The 22,175-nt window shown below is 45.6% G+C and overlaps 1 protein-coding gene across 7 annotated transcripts in view; it reads left to right on the plus strand.

The window, feature by feature from the left end:
• Positions 1 to 22,175, plus strand: part of SLC8A3 (solute carrier family 8 member A3) — a 113,362-nt gene that overhangs the window by 16,952 nt on the left and 74,235 nt on the right. For 6 of the 7 annotated variants that reach the window (XM_005522538.3, XM_088057919.1, XM_005522540.3 and 3 more), the window contains exon 2: positions 3,222 to 5,033. In XM_005522538.3, coding sequence (XP_005522595.2) covers positions 3,268 to 5,033 — 1,766 coding nt within the window. In that variant the 5' untranslated portion in view covers positions 3,222 to 3,267. Of the gene's footprint in view, positions 1 to 3,221; positions 5,034 to 22,175 lie in introns of those variants that run through there. The other variant, XM_088057922.1, reaches the window with a different exon arrangement.

Below are 22,175 nucleotides of genomic sequence, written 5' to 3' on the forward strand. Positions count from 1 at the left end.
GTATTTTTCAGATTGGTTAGGTTACTGTTTTTCATGTTAATGAACATATATTAAGATCTTATTAGACAGCATGGCTGTGAGCAAAGTTCCTGTTGATCCCACTGGGAAGTTTTATCTGACAAAGAATTGTGGGATCGAGTCATTATCATTTCATTTTAGAAAAATGATTGTGACCTCCACTTGGTGTCAAAGCAAATGAAAATCAGTGAAGAAAAATGTTCCCAAATTCTGGGATTTTAGTCTGCAACACATAGCCTGAGTTTGGAGATCCTAACACATAAATAGAGGCTACCCTAGTAGAGATGGTCTTTGAGATAACATACTATTAGTTTGATAAATAATAGTAAAATTACCCTCTGCTTAAAATCAAATTAAAAATCTGGAGCGTGTTAAGGAATGCCTAGCAATAGAAACCATCATGGCATTACAGAAAGTAGACAGTGTTAATTACAGAAGTTGTTTGTCCCACAGAGAAGGAGGTTGGTGGTAGCACTGATTTATTTCAGAGGGCATTTAGTCATTGCACTATTCCTAGACAAGGCTCTGAATTGAAGTGGTACTTAGACTCCTAAATAATTTTTGAAACCAAATTTAGGTGCTTGAGTCACATATATGTTTTTGAAATTACTCCTGTCTTTCTGTCAGCCATTTCTACATGGCTGATCTTGGAAGACACAGCACCTACTGGACGTGGTACAGTTAAGTAGGTGCTGGGAGCTGAAAGTGTCAAGAGGTTGGTGGATACCTGCCAGAAGCTGCAGTATGGAAAAGGATGATCTGATGTGCCTGGGGTGTTTTTGGAGCTGCTGTGCTCATGCAGCTGGCCTCTGAGTGCACCTCGCGTCACAGGCACCTGGAATGTGTCATCTTTGCTGTTGTGTGCACACATCTACCTTGCAGCCCAGAGATCTTGGGCTTGTGGCTCATAGTCACCCTGCACATGTTCACTGGCCCTTTCCCAGGGGTTTCCCAACACCCTGCAGCCAGAAATCTAGGCAAATACTGTGCAGAGAGGGAAGGAGGACAAAATGGAAGCATCAAATTGAATCTGAGTCATATTTGCTGGGCAGTTCAGTCCTCCCTGTGACCCTGAGCTGTGCAGGCAGAGGGGTGTTCTAGTGAGATTTCAAGGCTGGGGCTGGGGCTGTCTAACAGTCCTCACTGGGGCTGAGGTCCCTCTCATCCCTGGGAGCTCGATCAAGGCTGGGGGGAGGCAGGAGGTTAGATAAGAAGGCATTGGAGTGGGAAGGTATGTAGGCAAACATGGGAGAATCTCACTCTTCTGAATTAGTCCACACAGCATGAAGAACTGTATTGTTTTTTAATATCAAGGGTGTCAGATATGGATTTGTGATCCTGATACTGCATAATCAATTCTCTCCCCTCTGCTGTGCTTTGTCAGGAACAGTTTTGTTCATTTGCAGTCCGTGTTCACGCTTTCCTTCCTGTTTTGCTGTCTTTATAGATTTTTATCTGAAAGTTGAAAATGTTTTTTGTTGATATTGGGAAGATTGCATCCGCTTTTGGAAATAGGCGAGCGACACAACATGATGATAAAATAGCCATTTGAGATGCATTTATTACTGCTGATAACACAATAATGTTGTCTGGAATATTTACAGTTCAGAGAGGGGGGTGGATCTCCTCAATGTTCTGGAGGAAGTTCATCTCTTTGAACTGAAGTTCAGGCATCTTGCTGTAATCTGCCTGACTGGGCATCCTCTTGAGACAGCAGAGAGAGGTGTAAAGGGACATAATCCCTTCTGGAGATGTAGGTCTTAAATACATCTTTAGTGTCAGCACAGGGTGGGACAGGAAGGATCGTTCCATGGCAATGACTGTCTCTTTCCTCTGACTACAAAGGGAGCCTGAGAGACTTCGTTTGACTTTCTGCCCAAGATTTGGGTAGTTACAGTAGGGGAAATGAATCCCAGGCCTGCTCATTTGGCAGTACAAACCTCAATGAAAGTTAGTGGGAGTTAAGGCTTTTGAACCTTCCAAGTGCTGTAGATAATGCCACTATTAAGTTTGATGTTTCCTGTGAGATACTTGCCTGTGTCTAGACTCACAAATGTGATTTGTCAGTTAAGCCTGAGATCAAATTCTTCCAGAGGCCTGTTAGGAAGGAAGGAGAATTGTGTGATCCATGATAATGTGAAGGGTTCAGAATCCAATTTTAAGTGGTGCAAGCCCTACAGCAATTTAGTCTGTAAGTAATAGAAGGTATTATTGGGCAGTGATATGCCAAATCTATGTGCTGCATCAATCAGCTCCATTGTTTTTATATGGTATTTTAGGTTAGAGATTACTTTCATTTTAGAAGATGTTTGAAAATTCATCAATTTCTTAGGGATGCAAAGGGAATGTTGGTGGATACATGCATTTTGCTCTGTCTTCTGAGTTTTATGAGCACAACTTTTCCTAAATGTGGCATTTTTGTAGGTTTCTGTGACCATTTAAAAGCACGATTATTGATGTAAAATGTGACTGTCCAGATGGCAAAGGAGAGGCTAGTGATATATGGCCTTTGGCGCTTTGCCGAGCAGGAGTCTTCTGCCCTATTTCTGAGTTGATATCTGTAACTTCTAACATGGATGCCCCGTGCATCAGAAGGTTGGAGGAGCCCTGGGACCTTTCTGCAGACTCTGCAGCCTGTTAGGAGAGGCTCTTTGTGGGGTTGATTTGGCCACTGAGGTACTCCATGATTTATAACTGAATTACGTCCTACAAATGGACGTCATTTGGAGATTGCTCACTGGCCTTAAATGGTACTTTTTGTGTTGCTAGAGACTGCTTGACTTGTTTTATTTCCTGGCTTCTGAGGCAGGGGGGTCCTTAGGTTTGACAGCTTGTGCTGAGTTGAAGTACAGTGTGCTGGGAGATCACCATGGCATCACTAGGTGAGTGACAGCTGAGCACTCAGTTCTTCTGTTGCACATGCTGTATATCAGAAATAAGCTATTATACACACACACATACACACACACACACACCTTTCCTCTGAATTACTTTTCTAGCAATTGAACTTCATCTGCAGGGCATGTAAATGCTGCAGTTTGTTATAGTCCCTGCTAAATACCTTCTTCAAAGTGGCAGAGAGACAACCCATACATCTCTACCAGTACTCTTCAGTGGTGAGATACTGAAGTGCGTTTGGGTAAATGTTGCATCTTCCTTCTCTCTCATGCTTCCCTCCCCCCTCTCTGTTTTGTTTGTTTCAGGTTCTCGGCCTATTTGGATCTACACAGTGGAAGTTGCATCTTGTGTATGGCGTGGTTAAGCTTGCAGCCTGTCACCTCGGCCTTCCTCCATTTTGGGCTGGTTACTTTTGTGCTGTTTTTGCATGGTTTGCAGGTGGATGCTGGCCTGACGGGAGACTCAACCAGTACAGTACAAAACAGCTCGTGTTCAGGATCTTTTGACTGCAAGGAGGGTGTTATCCTGCCAATATGGTACCCAGAAAACCCATCTCTTGGGGACAAAATTGCCCGTGTTATTGTATACTTTGTAGCGCTGATCTACATGTTCCTTGGAGTCTCCATCATTGCAGATCGTTTCATGGCGTCTATAGAGGTCATTACATCGCAGGAGAAAGAAATAACAATTAAGAAACCCAATGGAGAGACCACAACAACCACCATTCGGATTTGGAATGAAACTGTTTCCAACTTGACCCTCATGGCTCTGGGCTCCTCTGCTCCTGAGATCCTCTTGTCTCTGATAGAAGTGTGCGGGCATGGATTCATAGCTGGAGACCTGGGGCCATCCACAATTGTTGGCAGCGCTGCGTTCAATATGTTTATCATCATTGCCATCTGTGTCTATGTGATCCCTGATGGGGAAACCAGGAAGATAAAACACCTGAGGGTTTTCTTTGTCACAGCTGCATGGAGCATCTTTGCTTACATCTGGTTGTACATGATCCTTGCTGTCTTCTCTCCAGGTGTGGTTCAGGTTTGGGAAGGCCTGCTCACACTTTTCTTCTTTCCACTTTGTGTCGTTCTGGCTTGGATAGCAGATAGACGCCTGCTTTTCTATAAGTACATGCACAAAAAGTACCGTACTGATAAGCACAGGGGCATTATCATAGAATCAGAAGGCGATCACCCGAAGGGAATTGAGATGGATGGCAAGATGATGAACTCTCACTTTCTAGATGGGAACTTAGTGACTGTGGAGGGGAAGGAGGTAGATGAATCTCGCAAAGAGATGATCCGGATCCTAAAGGACCTGAAGCAAAAGCACCCAGAAAAGGACTTGGACCAGCTGGTAGAGATGGCCAACTACTATGCCTTGTCTCATCAGCAGAAGAGCAGAGCCTTTTATCGCATTCAAGCAACCAGAATGATGACGGGAGCTGGCAATATTCTGAAGAAGCACGCAGCTGAGCAAGCCAAGAGAACCACTAGCTTGCATGAGGTACGGCCAGAGGAACCCGAGGAATTCATCTCTAAAATTTATTTTGACCCGTGCTCCTACCAGTGTCTTGAGAACTGTGGTGCCGTTCTCCTGACAGTGGTGCGGAAAGGAGGGGACATGTCCAAGACCATCTATGTGGACTATAAAACAGAGGATGGCTCTGCCAATGCTGGTGCTGACTATGAATTCACAGAAGGGACTGTTGTTTTGAAATCTGGGGAGACCCAGAAGGAGTTCTCGGTGGGAATTATTGATGATGACATATTTGAGGAAGATGAGCATTTCTTTGTGCGGCTCAGTAACCTCCGTGTGGTGGAGAGTGAGGAACCACCAGAGCTCAGTAACTCCCCATATCCAAAGGCCATATTGGCTTCTCCTTGTGTGGCCACAGTGACTATCCTGGATGATGACCATGCTGGCATCTTCACATTTGAGTGTGACATTATACATGTCAGTGAGAGCATTGGTGTGATGGAAGTCAAAGTCCTAAGGACATCAGGTGCGCGGGGTACAGTCATAGTGCCATTTAGGACAGTAGAAGGGACAGCGAAAGGAGGTGGAGAAGACTTCGAAGACACTTATGGGGAGCTGGAGTTCAAGAATGATGAAACTGTGTAAGTACCCCATTCATTTTTGTTCTCGGGTCTAGTTATGGTATTTAACCCCACATTTTGAGTCCATTACAGGTGAATGCTGACAAGGGACAGGCTCCTTTCTTCAGCTTTCCATCAGTTTCCCTACTTACCTCTTTCAGGCAAGAGCTGACAGCAGGATTTAAGAGCTCAAAGCTCTTGTCCCTTCCCTCTTGGGAATGACAAATTGAGGCTTAGAAATACTGGGGACCAGGGGATAGGAAGAAAATACATCATTCTCTGAGGTCCTGTACTAAAGCTAAGGGTTAATGGAGAGTTAAGGTAGAAAGAGAAGAAAAAAGATGAGGTTTTACTTGGCTGGGCAAACACGGGAAAGCCTCTTTTTGAACACCAAACATAGGGAACACAGGGCTTTGTTGCGATCCCTAGATTAAAGGTTCATAAAAATTATTCCCAGGCATGCAAGAGCTGCTCAGTAGTCCTGGGGTTTTATTTTCACAGGAGCAATATTTCATACCTGTGTCCCTAGGCTTGCCTGTGCAACTGGCAGGTCTGTGTGACAGCTAATTCACAGCACAGGCACAGCTGCAAAGCTATTCTGCTGGACCTGAAAACCGTGCAGCCTTCATGGCTCTATGGTCTACCCATATTCCCTACATCACCTTCTCTATGATCCCTGTACATCTGTTCATTTGCTACCTGTGGTTTTTCCCCTAATAAAATACTGTGGCGAATGGCAGTAATGGTCTAAAGCATTGCAGATCACAGCCTGCCCATGTGGCTCCATGACCCAGTGTTTTCATACAGAATAAAGGAGGGAAGCAGCAGCCATCCTATTAATTCAACTTTTTTTTATTGCATACTAAGTAGCTGATGCTAAGCTAGGAAGTAATAAAAGACCAGAGAGGAGATAATGTCTAATTGCTCTAAGTACCTGTTGTTAACGTTAGTGAGGAATGAGAAAAATCCCTTAGCTGAGTAGGGAGAAGGACAGAGGTGTGAGCCTGGTGCTAAAACTCCCGAGTAATAAGTGCCTAGTTCCTTTTCTTAAAAACTTAATCACTTGATCTATCACCGGTAGAATTGTGCAGGCTTGCATCTAATATCAGAGAAAGGAAATATTTGTGCCAAGCCTCCCAATACTGTGCCCAGAAGGATGTTAATATATTAAATTCTATGAAGTAGGGATGTTCTAATTTGATAGGACCTTCTGTTTTAGCCCACTAAACTATTTAATCCAGCTAATATCCATAGTCTTGATGCTTGATTATAAGTATGTGCTCTTCCTATTAAAGGAAGAGAAGCTCCTGTTGGCTGGCTTCAGAGCTGGACGGGGATCAGCTGTCCTAATCTGGCCTTTTTGGGAGGATGGGCCACGCAGGTCAGTCTCCTTAATTGAGCTGCAAGCTGATTTTTGTAGAGAAAGTGAAGAAAAATGTTAAATATTTGGTTACGGTCTCCTGTGAGCAGGCTACCAAAATATGATGGGTACTATTTTGCTTCAACCGGGTCTTGAAGCAAAGAGACATTCCTTGCTTGAAGATGACCCATCAATGAAAGGCCAGCAGATTTGGGGTACCAGAGAGTACTCTGAGCTATACTCCCTTTTTCTTGTGTGCTGGCTAATGGAAGACTTCTTTTTGTCTTTGAAAAGTGTGACAGAAGGTCAGAGCATATTTATATAGTTGCTTCACTTGGGTTAAAACGAATCACTTTCAGCAGGACCAGGAGCATCCTTGTGGCACAGATTCTACTAAAAAAAAAAAGGCAGTCCAGAAAACAAGTATGTGTAGGCTGCTTAACACTGTAGTTTTTGCCCCAGCAATGGCCTAGAACATAGACAAGACATTTATAGGGTATTTAAAATGGTGGCCACACCTGATGCATTAATGAGACTTTCACTTCTGCTGGGAACAAAGCCCACTAGCCACAGTGGCCATGGAGATCATATGGCTGGCAGATTTTAATTTCTTTTGAAGCTAGAATTAGTGTAGTGGCTCAACATAGCATTTAATCAAACTAATAAGCCTAACAAGGAGGGAGATCATATCAGCCAGCACATGTCTTTATTGACTCCCTATTTACTCCTTTATTCATACCTCCAGAAATTACAGGAATGGAATATTAGTCTGGAAACGTGGAGGTAATTTTCAGTAATCAGTCTTTGGCCTTTAAATTCAGTGAGCACAGGTCAGTTGCTGCATTTTGCTAGCTCCTCTCTGGGGTGCAGGTTGTAGCAGCTGTAGAAACCTGGACGCGGTAGTAGGTGGGTTTAATATTTTCTTCCTTCTCTGCTTTCTAGATCTGAATGCAGAAAATTAATTCTGAGTAAATATTTAGGCTGTAAACAAATTTGAAGTGACTTAGATCTGAATTTGGACTTCAGACTCATAATGCTGCTATCCTAATTAATTAGTTTGCTCAGCCCAGTTTGGGAAGATGGGTGGATAGGGTTTTTGGTACAGTTCTGCTGACCCAGAGGGCAGTGTATGAGTCACAGAATTGCTTGGTACAAGGCTGTCTGAAGACACTGGGTCACAAAATAGCCAGAACACTGTCTGGCTAAGTATTTGAGTCTCTGCCTCTTAGATGCCTTGCCATGAGGGGGATCTACCACGAGGTACTGACATCCCCTGCACACTGAAGGGGGAACCAAGAGTCCACCAAGCCCATTACAGAATAGAGAGGAAGCAGGGAGACTAAGATGATCAGTAGGCAGTACAAAGGGAGTCAGACAGCAGTGAGAAATTGATGTGCTCCCCACTTCAGCCTATTGTTTAGATCCTTGCCTAGGTAAACTGGAACTTGGGCTCTAGTTTCCATGCTGGTGTAAAACTCCTACACCAGCATGCCCGCCTCACTGCCTTAACCTTCTCAGTCTTCTCATGGAGTCACTTGGATATGATTTTTTGGCTCATGGAGGAGAGAAATTATTTAACAGCATCTTGCAAACATGCAGGACAGTGCTGGGCTATGCATGTATGCTAAGGATCTGCAGAACTGCAGCCACCAAGAAGCACTGATCTGTATTAACTGAAGGAGAGCAAAGCTTCAGTTCATGCTCTCGGCTTGTTCTCCATCACATGAACTAAAAAAGTGCATTGTGCAGCAGCAGGCAATCTGTAAGCAGTTTGTAGATGTAGCAATGGCTAAATTAATCTGAGGGGCACTGGATCACACAGCATCCCTGAGATCAAACTATGGGAGAGGCGCTGCCACCTACCAGATCCCGAGGGCCAAGGATAAGCGCTTTCCCTGAAAACTAAATGGAGAACAGGTCTTCACTTAGATATAACAAAACAAAATAAACTCTCTCAGGGTTGTTTTTGAGAGGCTTTCCCTAAAACATATGGGACCAAAAAAAGCTGAGTTGATGTGAGCTTTACAGAACAAGAGGGAAATGGGTCCTGCCAGCAGGTCTTGCTTATTGCCTCTGTGATTCTTTCTAGACTAACACAGTCAAAGTTTCCTTACTCACTTTTGGGTGGGAGCACAAGAGAAAGCAGGCTGAGGTTAGGGGGGCTTGAAACAATGCCTTTATTAGTGAAGTATGGTCCTATGCAGAGTGTGTGTGTGTGTGTGTGCATGTGTATGTATGGGTGTGTTCGAGTGTTGGATAGCTGTGAACCAAGCCGTATAATCCTGAATGCTGTTGTCTGTTGAGAAGGGAATTGATCAAGTCTCACATATTTGATTATGCTGCCTTCTTTTCAATACATTTGTTATTTCTGAACTCCTGCCCCTGTATATAGGCCAGATATAGCCTATACAGCTGAAGTGGAATCCTAGCTCTCTTGTTGACTAAAAGGATCAGTCAAATAAAAAAAAATTTTTTTTTTTTTGGCAAGATGACTGAATACTTTTCTTTTAAATGATTTTGTATGGAAATAAATGTTAGGTTCTTGAAGGTATGAAAATGTGGAAGAATGATTGACCTGGCTGCTTTATCATGTCTAAGCAATAAAGAAATCATTAAGAGCCAGAAGCAAAAAATGAATTGAGTTTTAAAGGATTTTCTTTTTACATTAGAAAGAGAACTCCTATCAAGTCATTCAATTTAATTTAAATTTTCTCTATTTAATTGTTTCTTCTGTTTAAAACTGTTCAAATTCATATGGAAATTTGTCTTGTTTTAGAACGTTTGGAAAGATACACAAGTCACCAATAGCTAGTTGATATGCCAGCTAGACAATGAAGTTCTGCTGTGGCCCTGTTTCTTGCAGCAGCTGTACTGAGTTAAGGCTTAGGCTGAGAGATGAACTTCGGTAGGTGCCTTTGTTGCTTGCTATGTTACTTGCAGGACCTGCAGACTACTGGAATTAAACCCATTTACCCTGAGCCTTCCCAGTGTTGCCTGTGGCTCAGGAAGGAGCTGGCTATCGAGAGGTGCTGTGGTGTTGAACTGGTGTTCAGTGGGCTGCAAAGCCTCTTTGCAAAGTCAGCGTGGCTAAACTTTGGTAACACATGGAAACCTAAAGTCCCTTATCCATGTGTGTGTTAGGCAGAGCGCTTAATATCAGAGGGGCTGTCTACTCCTATGCAGAGACTGCTGGAGACAAACATATTTAGCCTGCCTTGACAGGCAGTGAAATACTGTTCCTTCCCTTCAGGATTTGGGCAGGATGTTGTGCAAGTTGCATGTTGCCTCTCCTCGCCTGCTTCCCCGCAGAGAATCCCATGGGCTGCCGTGTGCATGGCTGTGTCTGCACCATGGAGTCACTGGCTGGCTCCCAGTATGTGCTTAGTTTGGTAATGCTGGTCTTCCAAAGGGCTGCCACGGCACTGTGCAGTGAAAGATCATCCTCCTGCTGGGGGCTTCAGACAGTTTCTGGCAGGGGGCTCATGAAATGTGTGTCTTTGTGTGCATGTGGTGGCTAGAGGTGGTCCTGTCTGGATGGAGGTCACGGTGGTGCTGTGCCCCTAGGCTGCTGGTTACCAGTTCCCCCAGGGCAGACAGCACATGCTGGTGCTGCTGCCTTGTCTCCTGTGTGTTGTGCCACCCTTGTTTGGTAGGAAGGTCAGTATCCCTTCCCCTTCCTTTTCCCCTCCTGTCCAGGAGGGCTTGGACACAGAGACCCTGGGCCCTAAGCCCTTGCTCGTTCACCTGCTGTGATGGCTGTTGGCTTCTTCCAGCAGATCTGGTGAAGGTAATAGTGGAGAAAAGGGAGTGGCGGCTTTCTGGTTGAAGGATGTCACACTGAGGCTTAGAATCATTAATTTGCCTTCCTTTTTGCCCTGCAGCACTTGAGGAAACTGTCAAATTTTTAATTTGATCACCTACACAGTCTTGGTTGTGGGGTAAATAGTCATTTTGAGGGGAATGCTGTTATTGATAGCATATTGATATTGATTTGCTCATTTGCTTGGTGTTTCATCGGTAGATCTCATAGCACTTTTCAAAGGAGATTGAGAGACAGTATTTCCATTTTGCAGATGTGGAAAAAATACAGAGAAAACTACTTCTCTTCCTCCTGGATTACCCAGCAGATCAAATGCAAAGACACGAATAAAAGCTGATCTCCCTGAACTGCTGACCTGTGCTCTATCCAGAGAAAGTCTGTGTACATCAAGCTTATAGATTCCCATTACTCAGGACCACATTGAATTTTTGTAGATTCACTGACCTCTCTCCAGACATTGAGAGTTGGGCTGGTACAGGTGTAGGCAGTAACTGGAATATCTCACTATTCCCCCAAGCTGACAAGAGGAGCTGCAGTTTTGGATGTTCATTTTCCTAAATTAAATTTTGGCTACATGACATGGAGGTCTGCTGCATCAGCAGACTTTGCTTTATTTATATCAGATGTGATGACTCCAATTAATGACCAAGGAAATAACAAAATTATTTTGCTACTTTAGTCTGGAATCTTGTTCAATAGCTCTCACACACCATAGACTGACCCTAAGGCTCTGGGCTCTGAGAAGACAGCCTTCAAAAAATTAAGACTTATTAGTGGGGCTCCAGCAATGAGAATTTGTGTGAGGCTGATGCTTTCCTTCTCTCAGGAGGAAATGCTTCCTCCCTATTAGAGCCTGTTGAGATTGAATTCTCCAAACTTTGCTCTAGTTCGCCTCTTTTAGTGGGTGAGCACCTTCTGGCTTTCTTTTCCTGCTTCTACACTTAAATTAGAAGTTCTTGATCCCTATTTTAATTCACATTAAGGGGAAACAGTAGCAGCTGCCCTCCAGTTAAGCAAACTTGCTCACAGTATTTTGCCAGTGGTGAAAGGCTGTTGTATTTGCTTTTTGCTGTGAAATTCTCCTGTCAGTTTTGTTATCAGCATCTCAGCAGTATCTAATTTAACTGAATTCCTTTACATACATGCACAGATGCTGTAATTTCTGCCACTGTGAGGTCTAGGTGATGTGACCTGCAGGGGATTAGTGTAAGGTGTCAGGGGACTGTTTCTGGAGTGTCTGTAAAACCAGCCTGCAGAAATGTGAGACCTTGACACCACACTGGGAAGAAGAGAAGCCCTGAGCTGACCTTTACCTTCCCAGCTAGCCCTGTTGGCAGGTGTCAGGGGAATATACTTGCCCTCTGTCCATGAAGGACAAACATCCTGTCTCAGGGACTGACTTCTTGCCCATCAAAGGAGGCATTAAGTGACAGTGTTAAATAGGGGAGACCTGGGACCCCAGCTCAAAAATGAGGCACGTGGCAGAGATCAGCTCTTTGGCAGCTCTTGGGAAGCTAGTGGATTCTTCAAGTAGCAGTCCCTTCAAAGGGATATTCTGGGATGTATAGGAGAGGGCAGTGATATTCCTAGTTTAGGGCAAACACAGAGAAATTCACCCTGACAAATCACACAACCAAGTTTTGGTTTAAAAAGGAACTAAAAGACCAGAGAACTGATCCAAGATAAAACAGGTTTACTGTGGGTTTGCCTGCTTAACTCATACTGACTCATGCCTTGCTGAGTAGAGCACCTTTGCAAAATGAGTAACTTAGAGGCCACATCCTTTACTCACAGAGTTAGAGGCACAGATTGTATTTATTTCCCACATGTAAAGAAGAAGGAGGAAGTTTGAGTGATGCAGCTAAAGGGGATAAGAAGTGATGCTGGTGGCAAGCTTGTTGAACCATGTGTCATCCCATCACACGTGCTGGGAATTTTTTTTTGAAGGCCAGCAGTGGGAATGCTACTTACAGCATCATTATAAAGTGTCTGTGACTTCTAACAAATCAGAATGCCAGTAAAGTTTGTGTTAAGTATGGGCTTATCCTTCTGTAAATGAGATGAAGAGAACAACAGAGTCTAAAGTATCCCCACCCAGAGGTCCTTCAGCATGTTTTTGATGCGATTAAAGAGAAGCAGCTCATGCTGGTGCAAGATGGCAGCTGTTTCCAAAAAAGAGCTGATTTACCTGTTGCTAGCAGTGTGCTTTGGCTTTTATTTACCTCGTGTCAGGAAAAAAGGTGATAAAAGAATTTGCTATGCTAGCTGATTGAAGCACTAGGGACCAAGTTCATCCTCCATTTAGCTTCAGTGAAAACAGCAGATTAAAGGTGGGAGGAATGTGGACTCGTACAAATTTGCAGCTGTCTTAGCAGATGGGCTGTTGACAGATGAGGCCCCTCAAGTCTCTGCCTGGGTGCTGGGTGCCAGCATGTATTGCTGTGAGCATTTCAGCTGAAGTCAGTCCTGGTGTTGAGCAGACACTGGCTGCTTCCTGGGTCACACCCTTTGGGTGGACTGTGCTGGAAGGGCAGCGAGGTGGAAGTCGGAATATCAGATAGGAAATTCTAGTTCTGCCTGCCAGTTTGCAGGAACTGTCCTTAGGAGGCCAGCAGAGACATCTGCTGAGGTGCCACAAAGCCTAAGCATCTTCATGAGGTACCACAAAGCCTGAGCAGCTTTATGTGCAGCATGGTGCAGCCCCAGAGCTGGACTACAGTGACTGGAAACCCTCCTCTGAACAGCACATTCCTGACAGCCTCTGCTTGTCCTGACTCTCTCCTTCCACATCCTCGTGTGAGACCTTCTGGGTGTTAAAAGCCACGGCTCTGTCCTCCTGCTCCTTTTGCTAGATGGTGGAAAATCTCCTTTAGTATTTTCAGGTGCTGGGGAAGAAAGAAACTTCTCTCTGCCCTGTTCACCGCTCCAAAGAGTTTCCAGGGGTGGTTGCTCCTGCCTGTGCTGTGGCTGTTTGGCTGAGTGTGTCATTGATGGTTTATCTCCTGCTGCATTTCCATTAGATAAGCAAGCCAAATGTGTCCTACCCTCAGAAAATTACCTACCTGAGCACTCTGCTGCTTCACTTTTATCCTTTAAAGAAAAAAGTGTGATAAAACCATCAATATTTAATGTAGAAATTTTGCTCCACTTATCTGAGCTTTACCTGTCTTCCCTCCTGGATTGGTCTCTCCTTTACCTCAGCTGCTTGAGAGTTTTGGTTTAATACTGCTATCTCCATTTCCTTCAGTAAAGACAACTAGATCACAATGCTATTCAGGAAGGCTGTGACAAGACCAGTGTATTGGCTTTGCAAGATATCAAATGCTCTGTTTTCTAAGATACTGAATATGGTTACTTTTGGGGTGAGTTGTGATGGGCTTTTGTAGCTCACAGTAGTTTTCTCATTCTGTGGTGGAGCTGGGAAGAGGGAACATGTGAACTGGCAGTTTTTCCCAGATGTGTCCTGTTAGCTGGCACCACCAGAGGTGGGTGGAACTCTGAATAAGGCAGAAGCACAGTGAGCAGACTATGTATGAGCAATAACTGCTTGCTGGGCTCTCAGGGTTTCATCAGCTGGATCCTGCAGACCAGTGTCTGAAAGCTGTGGTGGGGTGGAAGAGCCTGGCTACTGCTGGTGTGAGAGGCTGTAGCACTGGGAAAACATGAGGAGCTGGATACACCATCTCAGTGGCAAAGACAATGCCTGTCCTATTGGAAAGTCTTAATGCTCTATGATTGGCAAATTCCTGACATAATTGTCTTTCTTGCTCTTTTTGTGGCCTGAGAAGTGGAGCAGTGCTAGACATGGTTTGTGGGAGTCAGAGCTGATGGAAGCTTCAGTAGGTCATTAGGCTTTGTGGTGGGCAGCTGTTGCTGGCTTTCCCTTGAGGTACTGGATTAAAAAAAAATGTCAGAGGCTTGATTAACCCATCCTTTAAATGGTATGGGGCAGCAAAAATCCAGCACAACAGAAGTGACATCTCCCCTGGCTTGACAGTAAGCTGTAGACAGCAGTGGCAGAGCAGGAGGGAAGTGCAGAGTGGGTTCCTTGGAGTGCAGTGCCCAGGAAAGAGGGTAAAGAGCAAAGGATCTGCTGCCTGTGCTGCTGGGAGACCATCAGTAAGTGGCAGGTGGGTTTTTTTCTTCTCTGAGCTCTGTGGGGAGTAGCTGATCCCCTCCCATGTTCCTGTGCAGTGCTTTTGGCCATCCAGGAGCTGGAGGAGGTGAGGTGCCATGGTGCAGGGACAGCAGGGCAGCTGGGTTTGTAAGCCTGGTGCTGCAGCTCTCCTGGAAAGATCTGGTTCATGAGGGAAAATCTGAACGAGTCCAGACTAAAATGGAGACCAAAATCCAAGGGTGAAATAGGCCACTGCCTTTGGGTGCCAGCAATGGAAGCATGGCCAGCCTCAGGGGAAAAAGCTGCTTTGTGCTGGGCTCACTCTGTCTGTCTCTGAGGGACCAGAGTGGTCATTCACAGCTCTGGGGCACATGAAGGCAGGACAGATGGATGAGCAGGCAGAAGGAGGACCCTTCCCAGCATGTGCTGTATTGACTGGAGCCCCTGAATGGCCAGGCCAGGGACAAGGCCAAATGCCTTTGGAGACAGCTTCTTGGGATCTTTTTGAAGAAGGCTGAGATTCCCATGTACACATAGCCTGATGTGTCATACCTCATGTGGTGCCATATTTCCTGTCCCAAATCTGGGAATGGAGCCCAGCAGTTACCTGGGAAGGGAAGGGATTTCTCCCTTGTGGTGTAGGGCTGTCCTGGTAGCAGCAAAGGAGTTTCTCAGGGCTGTGAGGTTGTGGAGGAGAGCAACAAGTATGCAGCATCAACAAACTTCTGCTAAAGGTACCTTTCTCACAATTTAATAGGGGGAGATGATTTTTTGAAGTGAATTGCTGTATAAGGTAATGGCCTGCTCCCTGGAGAGAACATCTAATGGAATGAAAGGGTATCTCTGTCTTGTTTTGGGCGGTGAGAGCTTCCTCGAACCGCTGCCCAGAATACTTGTGAGACACCCTATAATTCAATTAGAAGTACCCTCCAGGGAGCATATAATTATATCATATCTATGAAACATAATGACAGCCCCCTCATATCACATGGTGAGCAACTGTCTGCTGCTGCCCAGAACCTTTCACCGGTAAGGAACTAATCTGCTTAGCACAGATTGAACTCGGTGGTGTACAGTACTTACCCAAATGCTTCTGAAGGGAATCCCTGCCAGCAGAATAAACCTGTTAGCAGCATGTGAGCATCACTGCACCCGCATTTCTCTTCCCAACCTTCAGGACACTCCAGCCAGGGCTGCTCACCTGTACCTTTGCCATCTTCTCTAAAGCTTCTTGGGAATTTTAAATATTGGAAACTTTATGCTTTTAAACTTGTCTTTTTCCCCTTATTGTGTAGTAATAGCCAGCGATAGAGAATGTGCTGCAGGAATTGAGGTCCATCAGAGGCAGTGTCCTACCTTTCTGCTGATAGTTTGTAAGATTTTAATACAAGTTGGGATATTCTGGGAAGAGGAGCAATTGTACTATCAGTTGTAATGCAGGCCCCCTGGTGTGAACCACAGCATAGAAGCATCTGAAAGGGTTTTAGACTAGAAGTGAGGAACACTGGCCACTGTGTAGAGGACTTCCATGGGATGTTGGAATTCCAATTAACTCTCACAAGAGGCACCAGCTTCAATGAATCTGCAGAAAACTGTAGAGAGAGAGCAGAGTGACTTTTGAGTACCTAAAGAAATCCTGTGGAGGAATTTCCTGAACCACAGCAGAAGTCAGCTGGGAAACAGCATTGTCTGCCTGGTGTTTGAAGAATACCCCTAGTCCAGAGAGGACAGATGATACTCTGCCAAGGCTGCCCCCAATCCTACTGTAGTTCAGCAGCCTCAGATGGCTCTCACAGAAAGTTCATCCACCCATGTGAGTAAACTCATCTACCTGTCACGGGATTGTAGTTGCTGTAGGTACTGTTGAGCTGCTGTCTGTCAGCCTCCAAGTGTCTTTTTGCCCTCAGATTCCAGAGCTCTGAGTGAGCTGGCACCTCTGGACTATGAGACAAGGAGCTTTGAGAGGTGATGGAGACACTGGATGAGTGAGGTTTCCTCCCATTACGAAGCAGGAGAACATTATGCTGAGCTTGAAGGCAGTGGATCTGAGTCCCAGTGTGTGTCCTTGACTAGCATTTTGGGGGTGAATCACCAAAGGTACAGCCGAGTTTTGTTTAGATGGCACTAGGGTGTAGTGTCTTTTTTAGGAAGGAATTCTTCACAGAAATGGTGATTGGATAGTGGAAAGGGCAGGGAGGTGCTGGTGTAGTCACCGTCCCTGGAGGTGTTTAAGGAAAGGCCAGCAGGGCTCAGTGCTGTGGTCTGGGTGACAAGGTGATGTTTGTCACAGGTTGGACTAGATGATCTCAGACATCTTTTCCAACCTAATTGATTCTGTGATCTCTGTGTGATTTTCTCCTTGGAGACAGTTCCATGGGGAATCACTGGCCATCAGGGCCCTGGTGGGGGTGTGTCCAGGGCTTACAGGAGCTCTGCTGTGAATTGTTTAGTAATCTGGAGAAAGGCAGATAGAGAGCATCGTGGTTGGAATGAGAAATGGATGAGAGTTCCTTGCTAAGGACCATGGGGCCTTGGTCTTCTCCTCCAACGTGGGGCTGGGTTTCCTTCTGCAAGACTTCTACCAGGGCTCCTCAGTCAGTGAGAATGTCTTGGAGATGAATTAATCTCCCATTTTCTTCTCCACTGACTGGTAGGAAAGGAAATATCAGTCTTGCTGAAGCAAGACAAAGGAAGGAGGAGCTAACCTCTGCTCTTTCTGCTGTCTCTGCTCCCTCACCCCAGAAAACAATCTAGCACTTTGGAGCCTATGTGCTTCTACTACCTACTGCCAGTGAATGCATCAGGAAACTGGGAAGGCATCTGTTCTTTTTTCAGGCAGCGCTGCTGTTGAGCATGGCTTGGAGTGAAGAGAAAACCAACATTCTTCCCCATGTTTATCTTCTTTCTTCTTGGCTTGTAGGTATCTGTAATGATGATCTCCAGCTCCAAACATTGCAGCAAAACAAGAGATCTGGCATGAAGGAAAAATCTGAATCGTTTTATCCTTGTCCAGGACAGGAGACTTAGACAAACACTTGGGGCAGGCTCTCACTGGCTACATTTGACTTGTGTTTTCACCACAGCTCTGGAGTAACGCTCACTGCTCGTGTGCATTTGTTGTGTAACACCTTGGTGTTCTGTTCCTGGGGAAACTCCTCTTACCAGCTGGCTTTTGCTTCACTTGGCCCTGGGAGCAGTTGCATGCTTTTTCACAAGGAGGTGGGACAGGAGCACAGTCGAGGTTATCTGATCTCCTGTAGGCAGAGCACTGAGAGGCCCTGAGGAATATCGAGTTATATTATTTGGTTATCCTGGGCAGTTTCTCATAGCAATTAAAGATATTTTGTGGTTTTATTTCTCCTTTTGTATGGGAATCCAAAATCACTCAACAAATTGAGCAGCCAGAATCATTTTATCTGCTGAGAAAAAGCGAGTGCCCACAGATAGGCAGTGTTTGGCAGCCGCTGGTCCTTTGAGGTACCATAGGGCAGGGGGTTATCAGGACTAGGAGATGCCTGTGCTGGGCAGGTTTGGGAGCTGGCACGGTCAGCAGCAGCGTGCCTGTTCCATGAGGAGGGGTGTGCTGCTCTTGGGGAGCAGGCAGTGAGCCAGGTGTGAGTGCCTGGGAGCTGAGCATCCTTCAGTGCTGGATGGGGGACTGGAGAGTTTGTGTGGTGCTCACTTGAAAACACAGGCTCTGGAGAGCAGAGTGGTTGACACAGCTGGGATGCAGGGACTAGAAATCAGACAGTTTCTTCATCAGGAATGCAGATCTGCTGCAAAAATCACAGGATTCATTCCTACATGGGCACCAGGCGCTGAGGACAAAGCCTCCCTGGGGTGGCCTGCCCAGGGTCGGCTCTGAGATGCTTCTGTTGCCATGTCCAGATGGGGCACATTTTGGATCCCAGATTGGATCCTCTTTGGGAACAGTGATAGGTTGGTGGGCTTTGTGGCATGCTGTGGCACTGCTGACCCTGCTCCCACAGCCCTCTCCAAGGAGCCCGCTTGGATCTGAATGTCAGCTCTTGCTGCAAGGCTCCTGCAGGGATGTAGTGTCTCACTAGAGCCCTGCCATTTAAAGCATCAACCTCTTGCTAACCCCTTGGCAACTGTGGAACTGTTGATCTGTTTCTGCCTTTTTGCAGCAACTGGGTGCACCATTCCCTCCTCTCAGACGCACATCACGGTTTTTGTGCACAGAGGCTGATGCTACTGTTTCCTCCACTCATGCTGCCTCTACTGAGCCAATAAGAACTTGTTTCCAGACTCTGGTGAGCACCTCTGAGACCTGTGGAGACTGAAGTCCCATCCATAAAGGTGGCAGGGTCTCCCGGCCTGTTTTTTAGCTGATGTCAGGGCGTGTGACGTGGGCACGTGCCTATCTTGTGCTATAAGCCCTTATTCACTCAGTCCTTTCACCAGGGACTGTTTGGGTACTTCAGAAACTTTAAATTGCTTTTAGCCATGACTAAACTGAGAACCTACAAGGAAAAGCTTTTTTTACATTGAAAGAAAACCAGCTGGGAGTGGATGTGTGTGAGATTGTGCTCTTTCTAGCTGCAGAAGGTGACTGAGAACAGTCAGCATGAGTTTACTACAGCAGATCGTGCCTGACTAACCTGATGGCTTTCTGTGGTGAGATGCCTGAGATGGTTGCCATGGGGGGAACTGGGAAGAGACAGCCTTGATAGGTGATACAAGATGGATTAACAGGCTGTCTGGTCTATCAGACTGAAAAGGTAGTGGTCAGTGCTGTGAGGGTAGCCAGTTCCTAATCACAGCCTTGAGAAACCAGCATAAGACCTGAACAGTTCAGCACCCTAATCCATGCCAGGGATAACAGGATAACATGCAGCCCTCTCCCGGTGAGCCCATTTGCACTGTGGTCCAAGGGGAAGTTGGATCCATGCTGGAGTGTAGGTTGCTGGCCAAAGAGACCTTGGTGTACAGCACAAAGGGCCCAAGGGGCCTTGGGAAGCTGGGACAGAAATGCACATCTTGTACCTGGGATGGGGTCAGCCATTGCCCTGGTGCAGGCTGGGGGCTGGCTGCCTGGGAATAGCTCTGCAGGGAAGGAGCTGTGCTGCAGGGAGAAACTGCTTGGTTCATGAAGTTTAAAGCAAAGCAAGATTGGAGCAGTGCATTGATTTATCAGCAATATATAATTAACCAGCAATCAGTGAACTATACAAGAGGGATTAGTATCAGCAACACAGGGAAGAAACCACAGTGCCAGACACCTATGCAATGCTGGGGTTCAACTACAGATTTCCAAGAGTCCTTCTGTAACTCCCTCCCAGAAGCTAGGCTCACACACAGTTATGTGCCTTGCTGGTGTTCCTGTCTCAATGGCAAATGTGCCTAGGGTGAGCTCCTTGAGACCCTGGTGGTCCCTGTGGACATCAGTCAGCAGCACAGCACGTCTGAAATATTAGCCAGAGTTGTCACTGCCACTGACTTGGGATTTTGAAGGCAGTGGCAGAGGTTTGTTCCCTGTAAAAGATGGAATCAGCTCTGGCCCTCACTGGGATATCAAGAGAGGGTCTCCCTGGGCTGCCACCTTCTCCTCTACTCTGGGGAATATTCAAGCAAATATGGTGAGCTTGAATTTCCCACCCAATGGCCATTTTGTGATTTTTCTCCCATTCGAAGTGGTTGAGTGCTCTTAGATGCTGACCAGCTGAGGTGCTGATTACTGGACATGTAGCAGAGCTGGGGTGAGCACAGCTCTGCAGTAGAACTTATATCCCTGGGAAGTGTCCTTCTTGCTGGACCTCCGGGGAGTGTTAGATAATGTCCCTTTGCATGATACATGTGTTATGTACTCACCATGTGTTACTCATTTTCCATCTGCCCAGGTGTACACAGCCATTATTGGCTGCTGGAATTAGCTGAGGACATGGCAGCAACATCCTCTCCTGGTGATCTGCTGCTTTGACCTTCAGGTCTAAACTTCAAGTGTCTATCACTCATTGAAATTGTGGGGCAGAAATAAGTTACCCTCGTCTACGCCCTGTGTGAAACTGGCTGGAGATCAGTAGTGGTGACCCCAGAGCAAGTTTCTCTTCTGGACACTGGCAGAAAGGGATAAAAGCCAGGAGAAGCAGAAATAATAGTAAAAAAAAAAAAAAAAGGCTAAAGACAAGGAGGGAAGAAGCACCATCTTCTCGATATCTCAGATAATATGTATTTCATGTGAAGTACACAAAAGCCAGCCTGGCTGTCTTTGAACCCTGATGTCTGTTTGAATTTTTTTTTTTTTCCCCTGGTGTCATTCAATTTTAAATAGAGTAGTCCTCTGAGAGCCTGAGCTCAAGCATCTCAAATGTAGTAGAAAGACTCCTGCAGTTAGAGCGGGTGAAGGGAGTTGCATTAACCATCCCTTTGCTGGTATTTGCTGTTTTGCTGGCAAGTTACTTCCATGTCATTTGGACTTGATTGGTTGGAAGAGCACAAACCATGCAGTCATGACAGCTTATTTAAAGCTTCCTTTCTCAGGCAGTCCAGGTGTCCCTAGTTGGCTGTGTGCCATGAGGACGTGTCAGTAAATAGCCATGAAATTGGGCTATTTACATGAGATTTTAACCAAGGTCTGCCAGGACTGGAGTGCAAGTAGGAACTGAAATATTTAAGTCCCCTATGGAGTGGAAGGACTTTATTTTCCTAGCTGAAAGGGTATGGAAATTTCACAGGCTCAGAAGAGCAGTCTGTGAAATATTCTTTGAGAACCTGTTTTTAGAAGTGTTTCTTTGTGAAAAATGTAATAAAAGGGCAGTTCATACTCTTTTGGCTGCATTGCATTTTTGTTCCTTGTGGTGACTTGGAACACAATAGGAAGCCATGAGAGGATGCAGTAATTCCTACTATTAGGAGCCTTTTCTGCAATTGTTCCTGCTCTCCCTGGATTTCAGTCAGAGCAGGAATTTGGCACTTCCATTGGCTTTCTTGACCTGGATGGAGATTGGGAAATTTTCTCTCAAGCATCTGTGGCTACATGCTTGTTACTGAGAGGGTTAAATCTCAGTGATTTGGGTTGAAAATGTGACATAAGAGATTAGATCTAGAATCCCATTTTGCTGGTGCACTGATAACAGGATCTTATCAGCCTGCCACTCTTATTTGATTACTAACACTTGCTACTGCAGAAACTGAGAGGGAGAAATGGGAAGTGGCTATTGATTGGCAATCAATAGGGACTGAGGTGCTTTCACCAGCCCTGGGGAAGGTGGCACATTCACCTGCTAATTGCAGCCTGCAAATCCCAGGGGGGATGCTCTGGCATGGCATAGCAGCATGTTGTACGACCAGACCAATGCTTTAAGGGGTCAATCTTGAAATCAGTACTTTTTGGCACTGTCCCTGTGTAAGCTGTGCCATCCAGTGACAGAGCCACCCACGTTCCAGCCTAAGGTTAGGAGTATTGACTGAATTCATCAAACATGCCCTGAAAGGACGCAGAACAACTGGATATTGTACAATGGGGCTGACTGTGATTATTGCTTGAATACTGATCCATCATTAAACAATAGGGGCTTGTGCAGTTGGGAATAGGACCAGGCCTCCATTTTTCTTGATAGAAGCCAAATGGAGTTTTGTTATCTTTTTCTTCTCTCTTTTTCTCTGTGTATGCTTCTATATCCATCTCCTCTTCTCTAACCCTCTATTTCTCAGTCTGTGTGTGTTTTACCTCCAAGTGCACCTCTGCTTCATATGATTTTAAATGTCCTTGGAGAAAGAAGTCCAGATTGGCAAGTAATACAAATATAAGAAAAGGTGAGGAACATCCTAGATAATGGTGATGGTCACCTCCAGTAAGCGAGCTTTAAGGTTTTAGAAAGGGCAGCCTCTCTCAGAGCCCGATGT

This window comes from Pseudopodoces humilis, chromosome 7, assembly GCF_049639895.1.
Source record: "Pseudopodoces humilis isolate 2021_Gansu_Grassland_sample_001 chromosome 7, ASM4963989v1, whole genome shotgun sequence".
Lineage (NCBI taxonomy): Eukaryota > Metazoa > Chordata > Aves > Passeriformes > Paridae > Pseudopodoces > Pseudopodoces humilis.